The sequence below is a fragment of the Saccopteryx bilineata genome, chromosome 7, assembly GCF_036850765.1.
Source record: "Saccopteryx bilineata isolate mSacBil1 chromosome 7, mSacBil1_pri_phased_curated, whole genome shotgun sequence".
Lineage (NCBI taxonomy): Eukaryota > Metazoa > Chordata > Mammalia > Chiroptera > Emballonuridae > Saccopteryx > Saccopteryx bilineata.
The window spans coordinates 100,982,791-100,999,759 of NC_089496.1; the positions used below are offsets into that span (position 1 = coordinate 100,982,791).

The following is a 16,969-nucleotide window of genomic DNA, read 5'->3' on the forward strand; positions in this document are numbered from 1 at the left end:
GCGTGCCGGGTGGATCCCGGTCGGGCGCATGCGGGAGTCTGTCTGACTGTCTCTCCCCGTTTCCAGCTTCAGAAAAATGAAAAAAAAAAAAAAAAGAATTAGGAGCGATGCATACCTGTGCCTTCACTCCAAACCAGTGCTGCCTTCTCCAAGGCAAGCTGAGCCCCGACTCATTCCCGGGCAGAGGCGCCTGAGGACGTCCTCCCACACCCACCCTGCCCACCCTCTGCACACGCGGCATCAGACACTGACAGCGGCGGGCCTTGGCTGCATGGATCCCACAGGGCTGCTTTATTGTGAACTGCAGCCTCAGTCCCTTCCGCAGGAGAGCCGGAGGGAGACGGATGCCCTTTGCCTTCTCTCTGCCATCTGTGCCTTGTAAGCAGGATAAGGTCAGCGAAAGGGAATGGAGCGGCTGCTTATGTAAAAGTTCCCACTCATCTGCTTGGAGGGCTGATCATTTTACCCACAGAACCCGTGGGTTATGCAGACAGTGTCAAAATGTGGTCCCTGGACCCAAAGCATCAACATCACCTGGGATCGCTAGAAATGCAAAATCTCAGTCTCCTTCCCCCGACCTACTGAGTCAGTAATCCATGTTTGAACAAGCCCTCCAGGTAGTTCTGGTGGGCTTGCTAACATTTGAGAACCAACATCGTGGGTAGTAATTTCCCTGGAAGTATTAAGAAAGCCCACTTCCTCATAGTTAAGTCCAAGTAGCCAAACAAGTCAGCCTGTTTGACTGCAACAGGGCACAGAAACTCACCCCAGGTGCCCCCGAGGGCACACTGGACCATAATAGCATTAATCATGTCAAGTGTGAACGCAGATACAATATTTCAGAGAAAAGAGGTCATGCATACAAAGAGTCATCCTCTCCACTGTTGACAAAATTTGCCCTTGAATACACAGCTCCTGCCAGTTTGGTATCAACATTCCTCTCGGTATGAGTCACCATCAGCCCGGCACACAAAGAAATGGGAAGCGGGCCGGTTCTGCTGTGGTGTGCCCAGAGCCAGCACCACCACAATGGGGAGAAATCCTGCACCTCTCACCCATCACTGAACTTTCTGAAACGTCCTCTGGCTCTTGGATGCTGGCTCAGGAAAACACTCAGCATTTGACTTTGGCAGATGAGAGCCAGACAGGATCAGGACCCGCCTTCTTGCCCCCCACCCCAGGGGCTGTGAAAACCAGGGCACTGAGGGGCCTCTACTCCAAGGGAATCAGGGGCAAGACCTTCCTCTTGGTAGGGTGAATCCCTTTTAGGGTATTTTCTGCAAGAATTCAGAGAAGTCCATTTGTTGTTCTTGGTGAGAGGGTCTCTGTGATGCAGCACAGGGTGTTTCTTCCTTCCTGGTCACCTGAGCAGGTAACTGGAGAGGTAAGAGGCAGGACCACTGCCCAGAGTCCGGAGCGGCTGACAGTACCTCCAGCTTAGATGCCCACGGTCTCCACGTTCTTGAGTTCACGCCTCACCAAAAATCGCTCTTGGGAGTCTTGGGGAAATTGAGTCAATGTGCTCCTTTTCTCAGACTTGCTCGCACACTCAGCCTTCCCTTTAACTGTAGAAATGAAGCCCTTTTTGTCCGTCTGGATGACCATGTTTTAGACATCAATGAGTACAGGGCAAAGGGCAGGGAATTTGTCAGGACTGTTTTTTATGTGAGGTTCTTTCCCTTCACCTTGGAAATCTCGTCACCCAGACAGCCCTTCTGCAGTAAGGATGAGCGGGGCAGAACCCTACTTCCGGTGAGAGTAGCACGTCCAGTTAGGAAGCAGTAAGAGCAATCTAGACTTGGGTATTTTGCTCTTGAGTGGAATTACGAAAACAAAAACTAGAGCTCCCCTCTCCCCAAAGAAGCAAAGCTCACACTGAGTGGTGGGCACCAGTCATCACCGGTCAAGACAACTTAGAAGTTGGCAGTATCACGGCGTCTCCTTTAATCAGTAGCTTCTCTTTAGACCTTACTTAGGAAATGTCCTTGTCTTTGGTGTTTCCTTGGAAAGCTCAGATAGAAGGTGACAGAGGACAATCTGACTTTGGGTGATGGATAAGCAACATGATTGATTGACAAGATAACCTGGACATGTTTTCTTTGAACATATATACCCTGATTTATTAATGTCACCCTAGTAAAATTAATTTAAAAAAAAAAAAAGGAAAAGATGAAGAACCTAGAATATTCCAGAAGCGGGTAGGGATGGGGCATTAAACTGAACCTGGGAAGCAAGGTTGGAAAACTGAATTCAGGAGTGGCTACTACACATTAAAGAGGGGGTCTGAAATGTGACTGGGGCACATGAGGAGCTAGAGCACCACACAGAAAGACCTGCCCTTCTCAGTCTTCCCTGAGGATGAAACAGAAATAGGTTTCCATTACCCTGAGGGTGTTCCCACGCCTGAGTGGGCAGCACCGGCATGGGCGTGTGTTCTGGGAGGAATGGGATGATGGGGGGGATCCCATTCAAAGCAGCAACACCCCATATATGAAGTCAACAGACCCTTGAGGAGAGCCGGAGTTCTTAAGTCGCACAGGTGACTGAAGTGTTGTTTGATTTCTCTGCGGTTGACTTAGGAGCACAGAGTTATTCTAGAAGAATGTCAAGAAGGGATGGGCTTGGACGAGCATTACAAGGAAGCAGAGGTTGAGTTAGGTCTTTGACAGGCACAGAAAAGGAGGACATGCACTTCTCAGGAGGGCCAGAGGGGCAGGAGGCCTGAGGCTGGAGAGGAAAAGTGTCCTCCTTGGTTATTCAAACAGGAAGAACAGGAAGGGAGCAGGAGGGGGGCAGGAGCACAGTTAGCACGGGTCCTGGAGCCAGATAGGCCCGGTTAGAAAATCAGCTCTTTGACTTTCTAGCGAAGTGATCTCTGGAGAGTTTCTCAGCCCCCAGGGCCCCAGAGGCCTCCTCTTCTTATCTCTTCAAAGAAAGGAATACAACCAGCTTGATGGTTAAAGATTAGAGACAATGCATGCGAAGCTCTCAACTCAAAGCCTGCCACTTAGAGGTATCAAGAACCAGCAGATTTAAAAATAACATTTAAAAAGAAAACAAGACTGGCTTAGGGCGGGGAAGGGGTAATTTAAGAACTTGGGGAGGATCCTCAATAATTAGCAGGAAGCCCTGAACTTTCCCCTTGTCACTCAGGTTTTGGAGCTGGAAATATGATGACATTAATGTCCTAAGAGGATTACTTTGGTGCCAGTCTGCAGGACACATTTGAGACAAAGTAGAGCACTGTTCTCAGAAGCTGCAGAGACACAAGATTGCCGTGCGTGCATGTGTGTGTCCCGTGCACCTATCAGGTGGAGAGTGCACACGTCTTCCTCAAGGTGGACTGCAGTGGGTTTCACTGGGCCCCATGCTACCAGAAAAGCAAGGTGGCACAAAGCTTCCAGGAAACAAAAGCAAAAACCAAACGAACAATGATGTGCCCAAATGTAAAACTGTTTACCTTAATATGTCTCCCTTGCTGTTAAAGTCTTATTCTCCCCCGTGGCTCATAAGCCATAAGCATCTCTATTATTTAAATCAGATGAGTGTTTACATAACCTAATCTCTAGCATTTATTCTTGTTTTCTCTAACAGAAAGAGATAATAAATCCCTTTTGTGCATATTTTTAAAACTGGTACTGGAACACAGGTAACCTAGACAATAATTGCTTTTATAATGAGTGTAGAGGGCCCCTGGAGTTTAGGTTGATGGGAGTGTACTCAGGAAGACAGATATTGACTGATAAACCCACAAACATCTCTCCTGCTTCTCTGTTACAGGAGCCAGCAAGGAGAAGGCGCCCTTGAACGCATCAGAGAAGTAACCATTTTATCCAGATCCCCAGACCAGTAAGCCCCACAATTGGAAGTGAGCAAGTGTCTGCTTCAGGGCGCAAAAAATGACCAGGGTCAAAGTATGTCAGCAAATGCCACTCTACCCTAGACGAGGTGTGATCTGCTCGCAAGCTCTCTCCGGCTAGTGTCAACCCCAAACCAGACCGATACATGGAAACTTGATCCAGGAGAGGAAATGTTGCCACGAAACAGTGTGAGTAAAACCACCTCTAACCCGTGAGCACAGCAGGGATCCCTGTCAGGCCTCCCGTGTGCTCAGGACAGAGGCTGCCGTGATCTGAGCCTGCTTGTCGGGGACCCGGGTCAGCGCCAGGAGGAAGGAGCGAGGAGAAACGGAGAGGCCTGACCAGGTCTCAGAACCGAGGAGACTCTCGCCCCTGCTCTGAGAACAGGCCCACCTGCTTCAGAGATCTGAGGGTCTGCGATGGGGCAGACACTGAGTTATGTGCTGGGAATTAAAGATGGGTACACGGTGCTACTCCTGGGAGGCTCACCGCCTGGGGGTGGAGCCAGCAGATGTCAACACGCCGGGGACCGGGAGACTGGGACGTGCAGTCACTGACCCATATGCACCCTCGCTGGGACGCAGGGTGAGCCCAGTTATCCCACGCGTGCCCTTGAGCAGTTTGCTTACCCTTTCGGAACACCCGTTTTCTCACCCCTGGGCTGAATTCCTGTCCTACATGCTCCCCTGTGCCCTTCTAACTTTAAAAGCTATGATGAAATTTATTTCCTTCTATGATAGCTCTAGTGTACCTGCCAAAAAAAAAAAAAAATCAGCTTTCCTCTGCTATTGACTGAGGTCGGGTGCGATCAGAGAGCTGGGAGGCAGCAGCGCGGACTGACGACGACCTCAAAATAAAAAAGGGACAGCGTTTAATCAGTGGCTAAGATAATACTAGTATGTGACCTCTCGACAGCCTGTCCAAAGTGTTCCAGTTAGAAAGTGGAGACCGAGCTGTGAAGCGAAAGTGAGCCCAGGCCGTCAGAGATTTGAGAAGTCTGCAACGGCTTCCAAAGAGTTGCTCTTTGGGGATGCCGGATCTATAATACACGAATGGTACAGCCAGGCTGGGGTTTCTGTGGCCCCACGGGGATGGCACAAAAAGTGGCTTCTGCCGTCCTCTTTCCTACCACTCATAAATGACTCCTATTGGAAGCACAAACTCAAAGCCATTAGCAACAGAGATCAGGACCAGCTTGTTCTAGTTGGGAGGGAGGTAGAAATGACCTTTATTAAATGTCCACATCTGTATTTGTTACTCCGAGGGGTCCTGGAAGCACCCCAAAAAGAGAGGAAACATTATCAGAAGCGCCTTTATACGCACCAGATCATTGCACCAGATGATGACTTACACAGGGAAAGACCAGAGCTGAAGCAAGGGGTTAGTGAAAGGTACACAGAGGCAGGATGGACAGAGAACCATGCTCTCTTTGTCCTCAGGGCCAGCCTTAGTGCTGCTAGCTGTCCTCAGCCTATTCTTCATCCACCCATTAGGAAAATAAAACCCAACTGAGTTTCCAGCAACAAGGATTAATCTGAGTTCACCCCGTTACCCTCAAAGTTGTTCCCTGCAGGGGCGTGAAGAGGAAGGTGTAGCTCAGTCATTGAAATGGTTCGAGCAGCCCGAAAAGAGCAGACGTCTGTGTTTACGGAGAAAGTTATGTCCCACGCTAAGAAATGTGGCAGGATAAAACCAAGCTTAGCAGGAGCAAAATTAAAGGTACATTATAAACCATATGGTAAAGGTCCCTAAGACATATTATTAAGAGGAAAAATTTAAGTCTCAGAAAAATGATCACAAAATAATCCCATTTTATACTTCTACCTATCATTTATTACTTCTATCTATCTATCTATCTATCTGTCTATATACCTGTCCATCTATCTATTTCTCTCCCTCCCTCCCTCCCTCCCTCCCTCCCCCTCTATCTCCTGTAGAAAAATACATGTTAACAATCTTGCCTCTGGGAGAAGGGGGAAGGAATGGAGGCTGACAGGGTAGGGGCAGGAGCTTTCACGTTTCCCTCTCTATTCTCTTGAAACATTTCAGTTTCTTAACATAAGATGCATTTTATATTACTTGGATAATTGAAGTCAAGCATTGCTGTGTTCTTTCGGCTTTCCTGGATACACTAATGATTTGAACTGTATTTCAATTCTGTACGATTGCACTCACATGTGAGGACCACACCCATTGCATAAATGCTGTGCCCTGTGCAGAGCACCCCGCCCTCTCCCTTCCCACACGCTCCCTCCAGGTGATCTGGCCCCTCTGCCGCCTTGGATGGTACCACATCCTGTAAGAAGATGTTTGGAGGGCTGATTGGAGACGCAGCTGAAACGCCAGGTTATTCAAGCAGCACGCCTGAAACCTTCCGAACAGCCCGCTTCTCCTTTCAGCCAGACCTCACCAGGCTCCGGCGTGTCCCAAACAGCACAGACCTGACAGCAGGAGCCTTTCATTACACATCCTAACTCATTGCTTTGGGTGGGGATAAGCGAGGAAGAGACCGAAGCTCGGAGGAGGGCAGGTGGGCAAGTCTCAAAACACAACCAAAAATTCAAAATGCACACAATCCAAACAGGCACACACCCCAGAGCTCAGCTGAGCAAACACTCCAGAAATAGGACGTATTTCAGACCCCGTGGCTAAATTAAATGTTCTTAAATGAATTCTCGGTCCATAGAAAGCCAGGCTTCCACAATCCAGCGATTCTGACACCAAGAACATGTCTGCCCGGCTTTCCATTGATCATCGCCCATTAGGTGGCCACCGGGCCCTGCAGCGCCAACTTCTGCAACTAGGCACGGTGATCGATATTTATAATTACCTTTCTCCTTCACCATGGCAACCGGGTCCACCGGCGAGAGCAGCACCGGAGGAAAGAGGAATGGAGTCCAGGAGTGGGAGCGCGCCCGGGGCTGGTAGATCCGCGACCGCAGAGGCTGCGAGGAAAAGCCCGGGCGGGCATCCACTCGCCAAGTCCGGGGCTTCTTCTAAAATCCCGCCCCCAGCGCGGAGGGCTGAGCTCCGGTGCCCGCCCCGGCGATCGCCACCACCGAGCGGTGGCCGCGCCCTGCTCAGGGACACTGCCCTCGGGCCGAAGCGCTCGCTACAGCTGCTGCTGAAACAAATGCAGAATTCCACTGCTCTAATCTCTGGTCATTGACACCACCTTGCATTCCTCCCGCGAGGCCCCGGGAAAACGGGCGACTAAATGCTCCCGAGCCCTGGCCCCTCCCGGGGTCTGGTAAATGATTACCAGAAGTGGGGGAGGGGGCCGAAACAGCCAGGGACTGTTTCGATCGGGGAAACTAGTCAATTGTTAGCTTCTTAGTTTCCTATTACTGCTGCTTTCAAAACAGCTGCTTTCAGATGGACCGAAATAAATAAAATTAGCCTGAGTAGAAACGTGATGCTAGTGGCTCCTTCTAGTTCTTCTTCTTCAACATTTAAGGTCCTGGAGGCTCAATTATAATGAAAAATAATGACATTCGATTTGCCCCACGGGAGGCTCTCCCGGGTGGTTTACCTGAACAGGGGTGTGGATGGGGGCGGGAGCGGGGTGGGGACTAAGACAATGAGAGAGAGCCAGGGAAGAGGACGTTTTCAGGATTCAAGTCCTTATCCAGGATCAAATTCTAGATCAAAGTAAAATTCTGACTTCTTCAGTTCGGGAGGAGTCAGACTTCCACCTTCTCTAAATGCTTCTTTAGGGTTTTCTGGACAACCCCCTGGGATGTGTCTCTGCGTGGGAGGGGCCCTAGCTACAGAGTGAGAGGCAGTCGCACCGCCACCCCTCCCCAGCCTGAGCCTGACCCCAGCAGCAGGGCTCCTGACAAGGTACTGATTTCTAACCCACGGGGCCACGGGCCCTCTCCTGGGAGCAGAGGACTTCCGGGGAAGCCCACGCCCAACCCATCCTGCCAGCGGTCTCCCGAACCCACATCACGCAGATCGTTTGTTTAGTCCCCACCACACGTCATACGCATTCACCACGCAGAGACGATGTGATGAGCAAGAGACGAGAAGGCGCAGCAGCGCTCCCGAAGAGAAGCAGACGGCCAACACATCTTTCCGAACCAAAATTCACAGCCAGCATGAGACCGTGTTTACTGCAAATATTGTAACCTGTTGGGTCTAAGAGAGCCAGGGTAGAAGGGAAGACTGAGGTCCATCCACCTGCCTCATCTTTGACTCCAAGGTGGTTTATCGCCGACATGGCGCTGGAGGGGCTGGGCCAGGCCCTTATTGGGGGGTTCGGTTCGTATGATGGGTAACAGTGACAGTTCTCAAGCAGCTGTGACATTCCTACATCTGTGACTCAGGGCTTTACTATTAATAGCCTGGGTGTCTCAGCCTGTAAGGAAGGACTAAGTCCACTCCAACGCTTGGGTCGGCTTTTCTATGACACATACTTCACCCGCACGACTCCCTGCCTTCACTGCAGCCCTGAAGCGTCATGTTTTCTCCTAAGTCAGCAGCCAGCTGGAGTAGCGGCACCGCAGAGCCTTTTAAGCAGCTTCTCTCCCCTTCATTCATAAATACAAGCCGAGCAGGAGAGCCACACGACCTCCAGTCCAGAGGGATGGGCAGGGAAAGAGTGTGGAGGAGACGACCCCTTTATGCCTCCAGATCTCAGGGCTGAAACAGCACTGATCCACCTCTTCCAGCCCCAAGCGCCCTCTGAGCCCTTCGGGAGATGCTGACAAGCAAGATTAACCCCAGGGAGAGCTGGAATCCGTGTGGTGCTGTGGGCCTAGCAGGTGAATTGATTTGATTATATTTTTGCTGCATAGATAGATTAGCACCTCACTTAGGCCCTTCTCTCCAGGGTGCTCATGCCATTCAACTCAAAGCCAAGGGATGAGAGCTCCCTTCCTCCCTCCCTAATGGAACCCGACAGTAAAAGGCCTTTGGATTTCGAGCCCAAACCCAACACACGGAAGTGTTCCAGATACCATCCATGCCCTTACTTCCATTTCTCTCTCACTCACTCAGATGGAAGTTCTGAATCCTGAGACTTAGGTTTATTAACTAAATCGGTTCCTTATTATGGCTCGGAATCTCCCCGCGCACCTTTGCGGCTTACGGACTGGAACCTGCGGTTTGGAAAGGCTCTCTGGCAGGTTGGGAGCCCGAGCAGGAAGAGAGTAACAGCTGCTGCCGGCTCGTTCTCAGAGAAGCCGTTTCTAAAGGAAAATACTACATGGAGGTTCAGAGAGATCCCCGCCCCCTCCGTGTTTTCCATGGAAAGAATTTTCCTGTACCGCAGTCAAAGTGAATGAGTCACCAGCGTGTAGTTGCTAAATAACAGTCATGTGGCTAAAGTCCCCCCAACAAGCAGACACTGCTAGTTTAGGATAAAAGCGGCCACTTTGCACTTTCAAGATAGCCAAAGAGGGTATTACTGCGAGTTATTTTTGGAATGTGGGAGAGTAAAACCCAACTGTTTTTGTCTCCTTGCCTGGGGCCGAATAATTCGGAGCTTTGGGAAGCAGAGCACAGATATTTTTCTACTCTGCAGTGAAAGCTACGAGAAGCGCAGCACAATAAATTAAGAAAACAACGAGAGGTGGACAGTGTGTTAAGAGGGCAGGCACTTTATTCTTATTTCTAGAGAAGATTTCCAAAGAACTGAATCTCATTCCACTTAGATGAGATAAGACTTCACAATACAGGCACCAACTCATGATTTTATTGGCTGTTCTTATTCCCCCAAGCGATTCATTGCCGCCTTTCATTTACTCACAAAATGAAGCAACGGCTATCTACAAGTGACCAGAGGACAGAGCCATTTTGTTGGAGAGAAAAGCTTGGTTAGCATGCGACCATTCTTGGCAAAACTCCAAGAGAACGTCGTTTCACTAGAAGCCATGCCAGGAGGAGAGAAATGTTACCACCTGAAAACAAGCCACCTGACTGCGTCCACATCCTCACTGCTCTCTCTTCTGCGGAGCCAGGGATGGCCTCCTGCCCGCGCACCTGGAGGGCAGGAGGTCCGGGCCCCTCTATGGCCAAGGACCCCAGGAGTCCGGGTACCCTCCCTCCACACCTTTGGGCTCACTGTCACAAAAGCCATCCATATCCTTTTTAGCAGAATTCAGCTGAAAGTGGACTCAAGAATGAGTTCCTTGCTTGCTTTCTATCTGATTTTCCCATCTATCAACCTCACTGCGACATTTATGGAGCAGCTACCGTGTGCCAGGTCCTGGGTTGGCAGTTTAAACACAAGGAGAGAGAAAGCACTGCTCTGGAGTTGCTTACCACCTAGTACAGGACACGCATACACACAAACATTGTCAAGGAAATTCGGAACAGGCCAAGACAGAGGAGTGCTGAGCCAGAGGGGTGCACACATGGGTGCACACACAGGGTGCAGGGCAGTGCTGAGCCCAACAGGGGGCCAGAACAGGCTTCCGGGAAGAGTGGCCAAGTAAGGGCTGCCAAGCAAGGAAGGGGGAAAGGTCATTCCAAGTGGAGGTCACGGGGCGAGAAGGCATCCAGTAGTTCACTGTTCATGGGATGCAGGCTCATGTTCGGCTAGGGTGGGGGTGGTCGGTCATGGTGAGCTCTGAAGGCAATGCTAAGGACGGTGAACCCTAGAGGTGACGTGGTCTTAACCCTGAGCTATCAATTTCTTTCCAAGTTGAGATCAAAAGACTGTGGCCATGTTTCCAAGTCTACCACGATCTATTTCCAACCATGCTGTTTCCTCTCTCCAAACTGGGTTGTGCTGATGTGCGCATGTGCAGTTTTTAACAGACCGCTGGACATGTAACAGACGCCTAGAAAGTGTCTAAGCTTATCAGTTTATCTAAATGTTTCCCTGATAAGTAGACTAAAATGACAGCCACGCACATCTCACACACAGCACTTTAGCACAGACCGATGGGTTTACCCTTCTGTGTAATGGCTTTATGTCTACAGTGGTGCTGTGGGCTCTGTGAAGGAGGATGGTTCCATGTTTTCCCAGACTCCCACGAGCACAGTCTGCAGACCTCCGGGGACAGACATCCCAGATGCTTTAAATGTAGATACCTCGCCCCCACCCAAGGCCTGACGCCTCAGACTCTCTGGAGATGAAGTCTGAGCTGCAGCCAGCTTCGGAAGGGGTGAAGGACTGCTGGCTGGCATAACCGGAGGTGAACAAACATGAAATTTACAAACATCCTGATATCCATGGCAACCTTAAGAAAAATTTATTCGACGTGACAGTTCCAAAGTTTCCTACAGTCTGAGACAAATTCTTAAATATCTGAGCGCTCTTGATCCTACTCACTCCTGTCTTCCCCGAAAATTCTTAGGGTGTTGTCCAGATGAATCTCACAGAATCAAAGTTCTTTCTCTGTGAGTTCTTAAAGTAGAATGATTTTACATTTGTATCCAGAAATCCTCCATGGTCTTCCTCAGAAGCCACTTCTGAGTAATAGCTTGCAGCTTGAGAAAATGGACAGAAACTTAAGAAGGTCTATTTAATGTTCCCTAGAAGTAATCCACTAAGGATAGTGAGCATAAAACAAGCCATTTTTCTACACGTGTACTGGCACCTACTACTCAGAATTCAAAGGATCTTTTGATAGTAAAGAGAGTGCCAGAGATTTTAGCCTAATTTCAGGTCCATGCGAAGCTCAGAAGTACAGCAATAGCTCTGAATTCTTCGGGAAAAGGCCATGTTAAACAAAAGTTTACTATGAGCATTATCCTTTTAAAAATCTTAAAGATTTTTGCGAGGTAGAGATATTGTTATTGGAATAAGAAAATGGTCCCTTTCAATTGTCTAGAAATGCAATGCCTTCCCTAACAACACACCTACCTGTCTTTCTGGTACTTAAATGTCACTAGTGCTCTGTCCAGCTAATAGGCCAAGATTAAGATGCCATTCACCTGTCTTAAAGAGTCCAAGAGTTAATAAAGGCTAACCTATCAAAAGAGAAGATGCGGCAATGAAGGGTTTGCATATCTGTTTGTAATCGATTGTGGGCTCTTTGAAGGAAGGGACCACACGTGAATATCTGTGTCACACAGTGAGAGGCGCAAGGTGGGAAGGCAGCATTTGATGAATAATAAGGAATTCATGCCACCAGCTTACCACAGTACGTCAGAACATTGGGCAAGCATTTATTTTTACTGTTAAATAGATTGATTTGAAAATCTGAACTTTTAGACAAATAAAAAATATATTCAGTCTCATATATAAATCGATTTAGTGACTGGCTAAAAGTATTAGCTAAGATGCAAACCAGTAAGTCACCTGAGAGAGGAAGCAAGCTGAAAGGAACTGAATCATGGGGTCATTTCATGTGGTCCCTTTACTAACCTTTGTCATCATTTACAGAGGGCCTATTATGTGTCAACCACCAGGCTAGTCTCTGCATTTATCCCCTCATTTGATCCTTATAGCGACTGGGTGAGGTAATATCATTACACCTTACACATGAGGAAAGGGCCAGATTTGTTAGAATTTAAAACCACAGAGCCTAGTCTTGCATTGTTGGACTTTCTTTTCTACAGAGGTTGTGAAAAAGCCTCCCCTTCCTTTTCCCAAACACAAACACACACGCTTTTTGAGTCAAGATGCACTCCGTACATCGACTCCCTTGGCTTCTCTCGAAGGATCTGGCCCATTGGAAACTTTCCCACAGTGTCCTGGACAACCGCTCCTGATTCCTTAGCCTTCATGAGTTCTTGGGCTTCTTCTAAGAGGACCTGCCAGGTGAATAGCATCATCTTGGCCTACTGGACTCCTTGTTGGCTGGGCAGGAGAAGACGCTGTGCCCAGGACCACAAAGACTGGCTTTGAAGATGGAAGTCAATGACCAATTGTGACTCATCATTCTCAAGGAGAACCATTCCTCTGGTTTCCAGAGAGGGACAATTAAAATACAAAAATTGTGGGGGAGGAGGGGAGGTCACAGAATTCTTGCGAGGTTAAGAAAACTACACTAGCTTTCCTCATTTAGCTTCAGACTGGTAATTGGGCCCTGGCACTCTTCCAGAAAGTAACATCTCTCTCTTTCTCCTTGGACATCTCAGCCATCATCTGAGGGGCAGGCCAAGATAAGCGTGCAAAGTGCACAGCCATTACTGCATCTGTATCCACAGGAAGGTGTCATTGTCACCCCACACACGCCTCAGTGACTTCCCCCAGTTCAGGGACATGCAACCTGTGTAGATGCATAGGGCCCTGTGCCCGGAGGGCCCTCCATTTGGTTTAATGCTTTGCTGCTGGCATATCCAAATTAGAAATAATTTTATCTTTCAATGTGCGTTTTGTAAGTGAAGGCCCATTGAACAATGGAGCAGGCACATGAGCAGACAACATACATGCAGCATGTCCTGCTCTGTGTCGCTCCTGCTTCCCATTTAAATACAGCGTTTGAAATGCCCCATGGGCTCTGAATTCCAGCAGGCCCACGATGCATGGGAATTCGGGGAAACTCAGAGGTCAGCGTTTTCCATCCATGACTGACTAAACGGGTGATGGGAGGTCAGTTCCCATGCAAGCCAGAATGTTTGCTTCGAATGCACAAAAGAACACAACGGTGTTCTAGGAAATACAAACAACTGAGGAGGTTAATATCTTTTCTTACCCCTGTTCCTTCCTGTGTCCGCCAGCCTCTTACACCGGCGGCGATGACACCGAGGAAAGGAAACGACAGGACAATCCAGGTCCCCGTTCCTTTCGGTCCTTCCTTCCTCATCTGTGAGCCTAAGGCAGAGTATTGGTAGCATGTGGCAGGTGTAGAAAACCAGTTGTGTAGTTGTGTGCAGCATCCCCGCTCTTCTGGGGAGAATGAAACACACATGCACCTGCGATCTACAAAATGTCAACTGTGTCCTTTCGGTGATTCTGCATGTGAGTTAAATAATTTTATATTTTCACTTACAATGGGCCTGGCTCAGTGTAAACACGCAAGGTGAAGTTTATGTTACTAATTTAAAACATTAAACACGAAACACATACCTCAATGACAGCATTACAGTGAGAGGAGAGAACGGCAATGTTCGGAACAAAGAAAGTAAAAAACAAGAGACAGTGTTATACCAACAGAAATCAGGAGGTGGGTAGCAGAGTACAACAGTCCCTGTTTTCACAACAGGAAGAGGGGTTTGCACCAGACTGTCCAGGGTCCTTGTTCTAAACATCTCATCCAAGGTCTCAATCACATCCCCCAATCGCATCCTTGCTTAGAGGTGATACTGCGCTCACACTTCTCCTCCTATTTCCAGGGCTCGTGAAGGCGAGGGGTATCTATCACAAGGCAAATGTCTCTTTAGCGTTTCTTTAGTTTAAGAAAAGGGAGATGAGCCTGACCTATGGTGGCGCAGTGGATAAAGCGTCAACCTGGAAACGCTGAGGTTGCCAGTTCGAAACCCTGGGCTTGCCTGGTCAAGGCACATATGGGAGTTGATGCTTTCAGCTCCTCCCACCCTTCTCTCTCTCTGTCTCTCCTCTCTCTCTCTCTCTCTCTCTCTCTCTCTCTCTGTCTCTCCCTCTCCCTCTCCTCTCTAAAATGAATAAAGAAAGAAAGAAAGAAAAGGGAGATGACATACCTTTACCTTTGTATTGATTAGATACAGATACTTAGTGCAAGAGTCAAAATTGTCGCTAATTTATTTATAGTTAGAATTTCCATAGCATCTTTACTCCAGAGAGGTTGCTGTATGGAAAAAAAAAATGATACCCGGCTCCTGAGGATAGCCACAGAGGGGTTTATTTATCGTTCTAGTTATTTAGCCTACATATTCATGAAATTGCCATGGAATTCATCATGATAAGACTTTTGTTTCTCAACAGAGAGTCGTGCCCAGGTGTCATGGTGTGCCTTGCAGGCACCTCGTCCCAAGCATTCTTCTCCTGAACCCATCCGCCCCTCTTCTGAGTAGGCACTGAGCCACACCACTTCTCGCCTTGGCTGTGGCTGAGTGAATTGTGAGTAGACACGGGGGAGTGGGGGGAGCCACACATCAGAGTGCCAAGCACTTATCATTTATAGCCTGTCTTAGAAAAGGCGGGCTGGCCTATTAGGTTTGCATGTCTGGAAATCCAAACTCAGAGACATATAGCAAAGTCCCAGTCAGTGGCTGGTACTCATGTGTATTAAAAGATCAAGTAAGGCTGGGCTAGGGACAGCCTTTTAGAGACATGCAGATCCCACAGTGCCAAGGGGCAGTGTATCAAGGAAGCCCACCAGAGTGGAGGACAATAGGACATTCCCCAAAACTGAACTGATGGTCCCAGAGCAACCTGGAATTTGGTGCTGCCTGAGGCCTGGCTGTGCAACATTTCCTGGGTTCCTAGAGCTCTCTGTGCTGTTGTGTGCTGTATATACATCCCTCCCTCTTTGATTATTCAGATCTCCTTGGCATTGACCTCTACAAGTCAAGCCTGGTGATCACAAACATCACGGGGAGTGACTTAATGCACCTGGAAGCCGGTTTCAACCAATGGCAGATGGGGAGGTGGTAGATAGAACAGCCCAGCTTCTCTGTGCCTTGGCTCTCTCCCTGAACTATGCTCTACACTGTAGAGTCTACCTATCTCTCAGAGTTCCTAATCACTTGAGCTTTGGCTGCCCACACTGGTAACTAGTTTGATAATTCACCTTTTATTAGCTTCATTCCCCTATCAGTGTTTTCTGGGATCAAATAAATGACATGTCCTTGAATCCTTGTCTCAAGGACTACTTTTTGGAGGGGGGGGGAATTCAACACAAAAGAGAGTCTCAGTTATCTATACTTTTATGCTTAAGAAGAAGAAAAATTTATCTCAACCCACTGATCACTTTCAACTAGTCCTCTACTTGATATTGCTAAAACAGGTTCTGAAGAGACCACATATGTTCATCAGACAGAATATATTATTTTCTTCTGGAGAATCAATAATTAATTGGATCATTTTATTGTACAAACACAATAGAATTGGCAGGCACACTCACTGTGCTAAAGTGCTTCCTCCTTTAAAATATGTAAATGAGTCGACTTGGATGAACTCGGGTCACAGGAGTCAGAACTAGCAAATGCCTCACAGACAAATATGCCTCCAAATGTCCTTTAACACTGCAGTTATACTTTAGGGGAAAGGATGCAATTCAGGACATTTATCAGGCTCTACAGAAACGAGTCATTCTATAATATTCTATTGTATTTACATATATACATGGGCCCTCATGAAAAATTTTTAAATAGCTACACGTTGCTGTAATTTAACCAAAGATTGTGCTGGTATTCTATGCCATATGCCAAGTTGGGTATATGTCTGAAAGAGGTATAGACAGTGGCTTTATTCTCTTCCTCACTTCCTCCCTTCTCACCGTTCCCCAGCAAGATGGAAAACACTCTGCATGTGTACTGGATTTGCTGGGGTTTGAGGGAAGTAGAGAGAAGACAGGAAGGAAAATATTTAGACCTTAAATAATTCTTGGTTTTGGGTCTGGATTACACAATATGTTTTTCCCTTCCTGAATTAAATATACTAAGAGCACTGAGCATATACCAATATGCTTTGGTGGCTACTGAATTTGCAAGCAGAAAAAACAACTAAGTCACAAAAACAGTATTAAGCTATGCCTCACACAATTGAAAGCAAAGTGGGCAAAAATCAGGGAAGAATAAAGAGAAATAAATTACTGCTAACAAATACTGACTGAGCATCTACAACACATAGAGCTTCACATCCAGAGGACAGACAGTGGTATATCGAGCAAAGATGCCTGGGTTAAGCCCTCAGTGAGTTTACAGTCTAGTAGGACAAATAGCACAAGTACATAAACAACTCTGAAAAGAGGTAGAAGGGCCTGGAACCAGAGTCACCAAGAAACTGCCAGAAAGCTTTGAGAGAAGGAATGCTTTTTGCTTAACAAATGAGAGAGAGGAAAGCTTCAAGTAGAATGTGGACCTCCTCAAATACAGTAAGGATTCCAGAAAGGCAGGAGGGTTCAATATTTTTTCACCAACTGCTACAGGTAGAAAGTAAACTAGACCATTCCTGAGATCTATCAATATATAAAGAAACTAACCAAGAAATATGTTTGAATTAGCTGCTTGTCGCCCCCCCTTAAACTCTTAAAATAGACCCCTTGAACCATGATCTAGGCTAGATCCCT

The 16,969-nt window shown here is 47.8% G+C and overlaps 1 protein-coding gene across 18 annotated transcripts in view; it reads right to left on the minus strand.

The window, feature by feature from the left end:
* The window catches only part of ABLIM1 (actin binding LIM protein 1), a 279,086-nt gene that overhangs the window by 158,380 nt on the left and 103,737 nt on the right, over positions 1-16,969 (minus strand). The window contains exon 1 of one of the 18 annotated variants that reach the window (XM_066238276.1): positions 6,691-7,348. The exons of the other annotated variants lie outside the window; for them this stretch is intronic. Coding sequence (XP_066094373.1) covers positions 6,691-6,706 — 16 coding nt within the window. The 5' untranslated portion in view covers positions 6,707-7,348. Of the gene's footprint in view, positions 1-6,690; positions 7,349-16,969 lie in introns of those variants that run through there. 18 annotated transcript variants of the gene reach the window in all.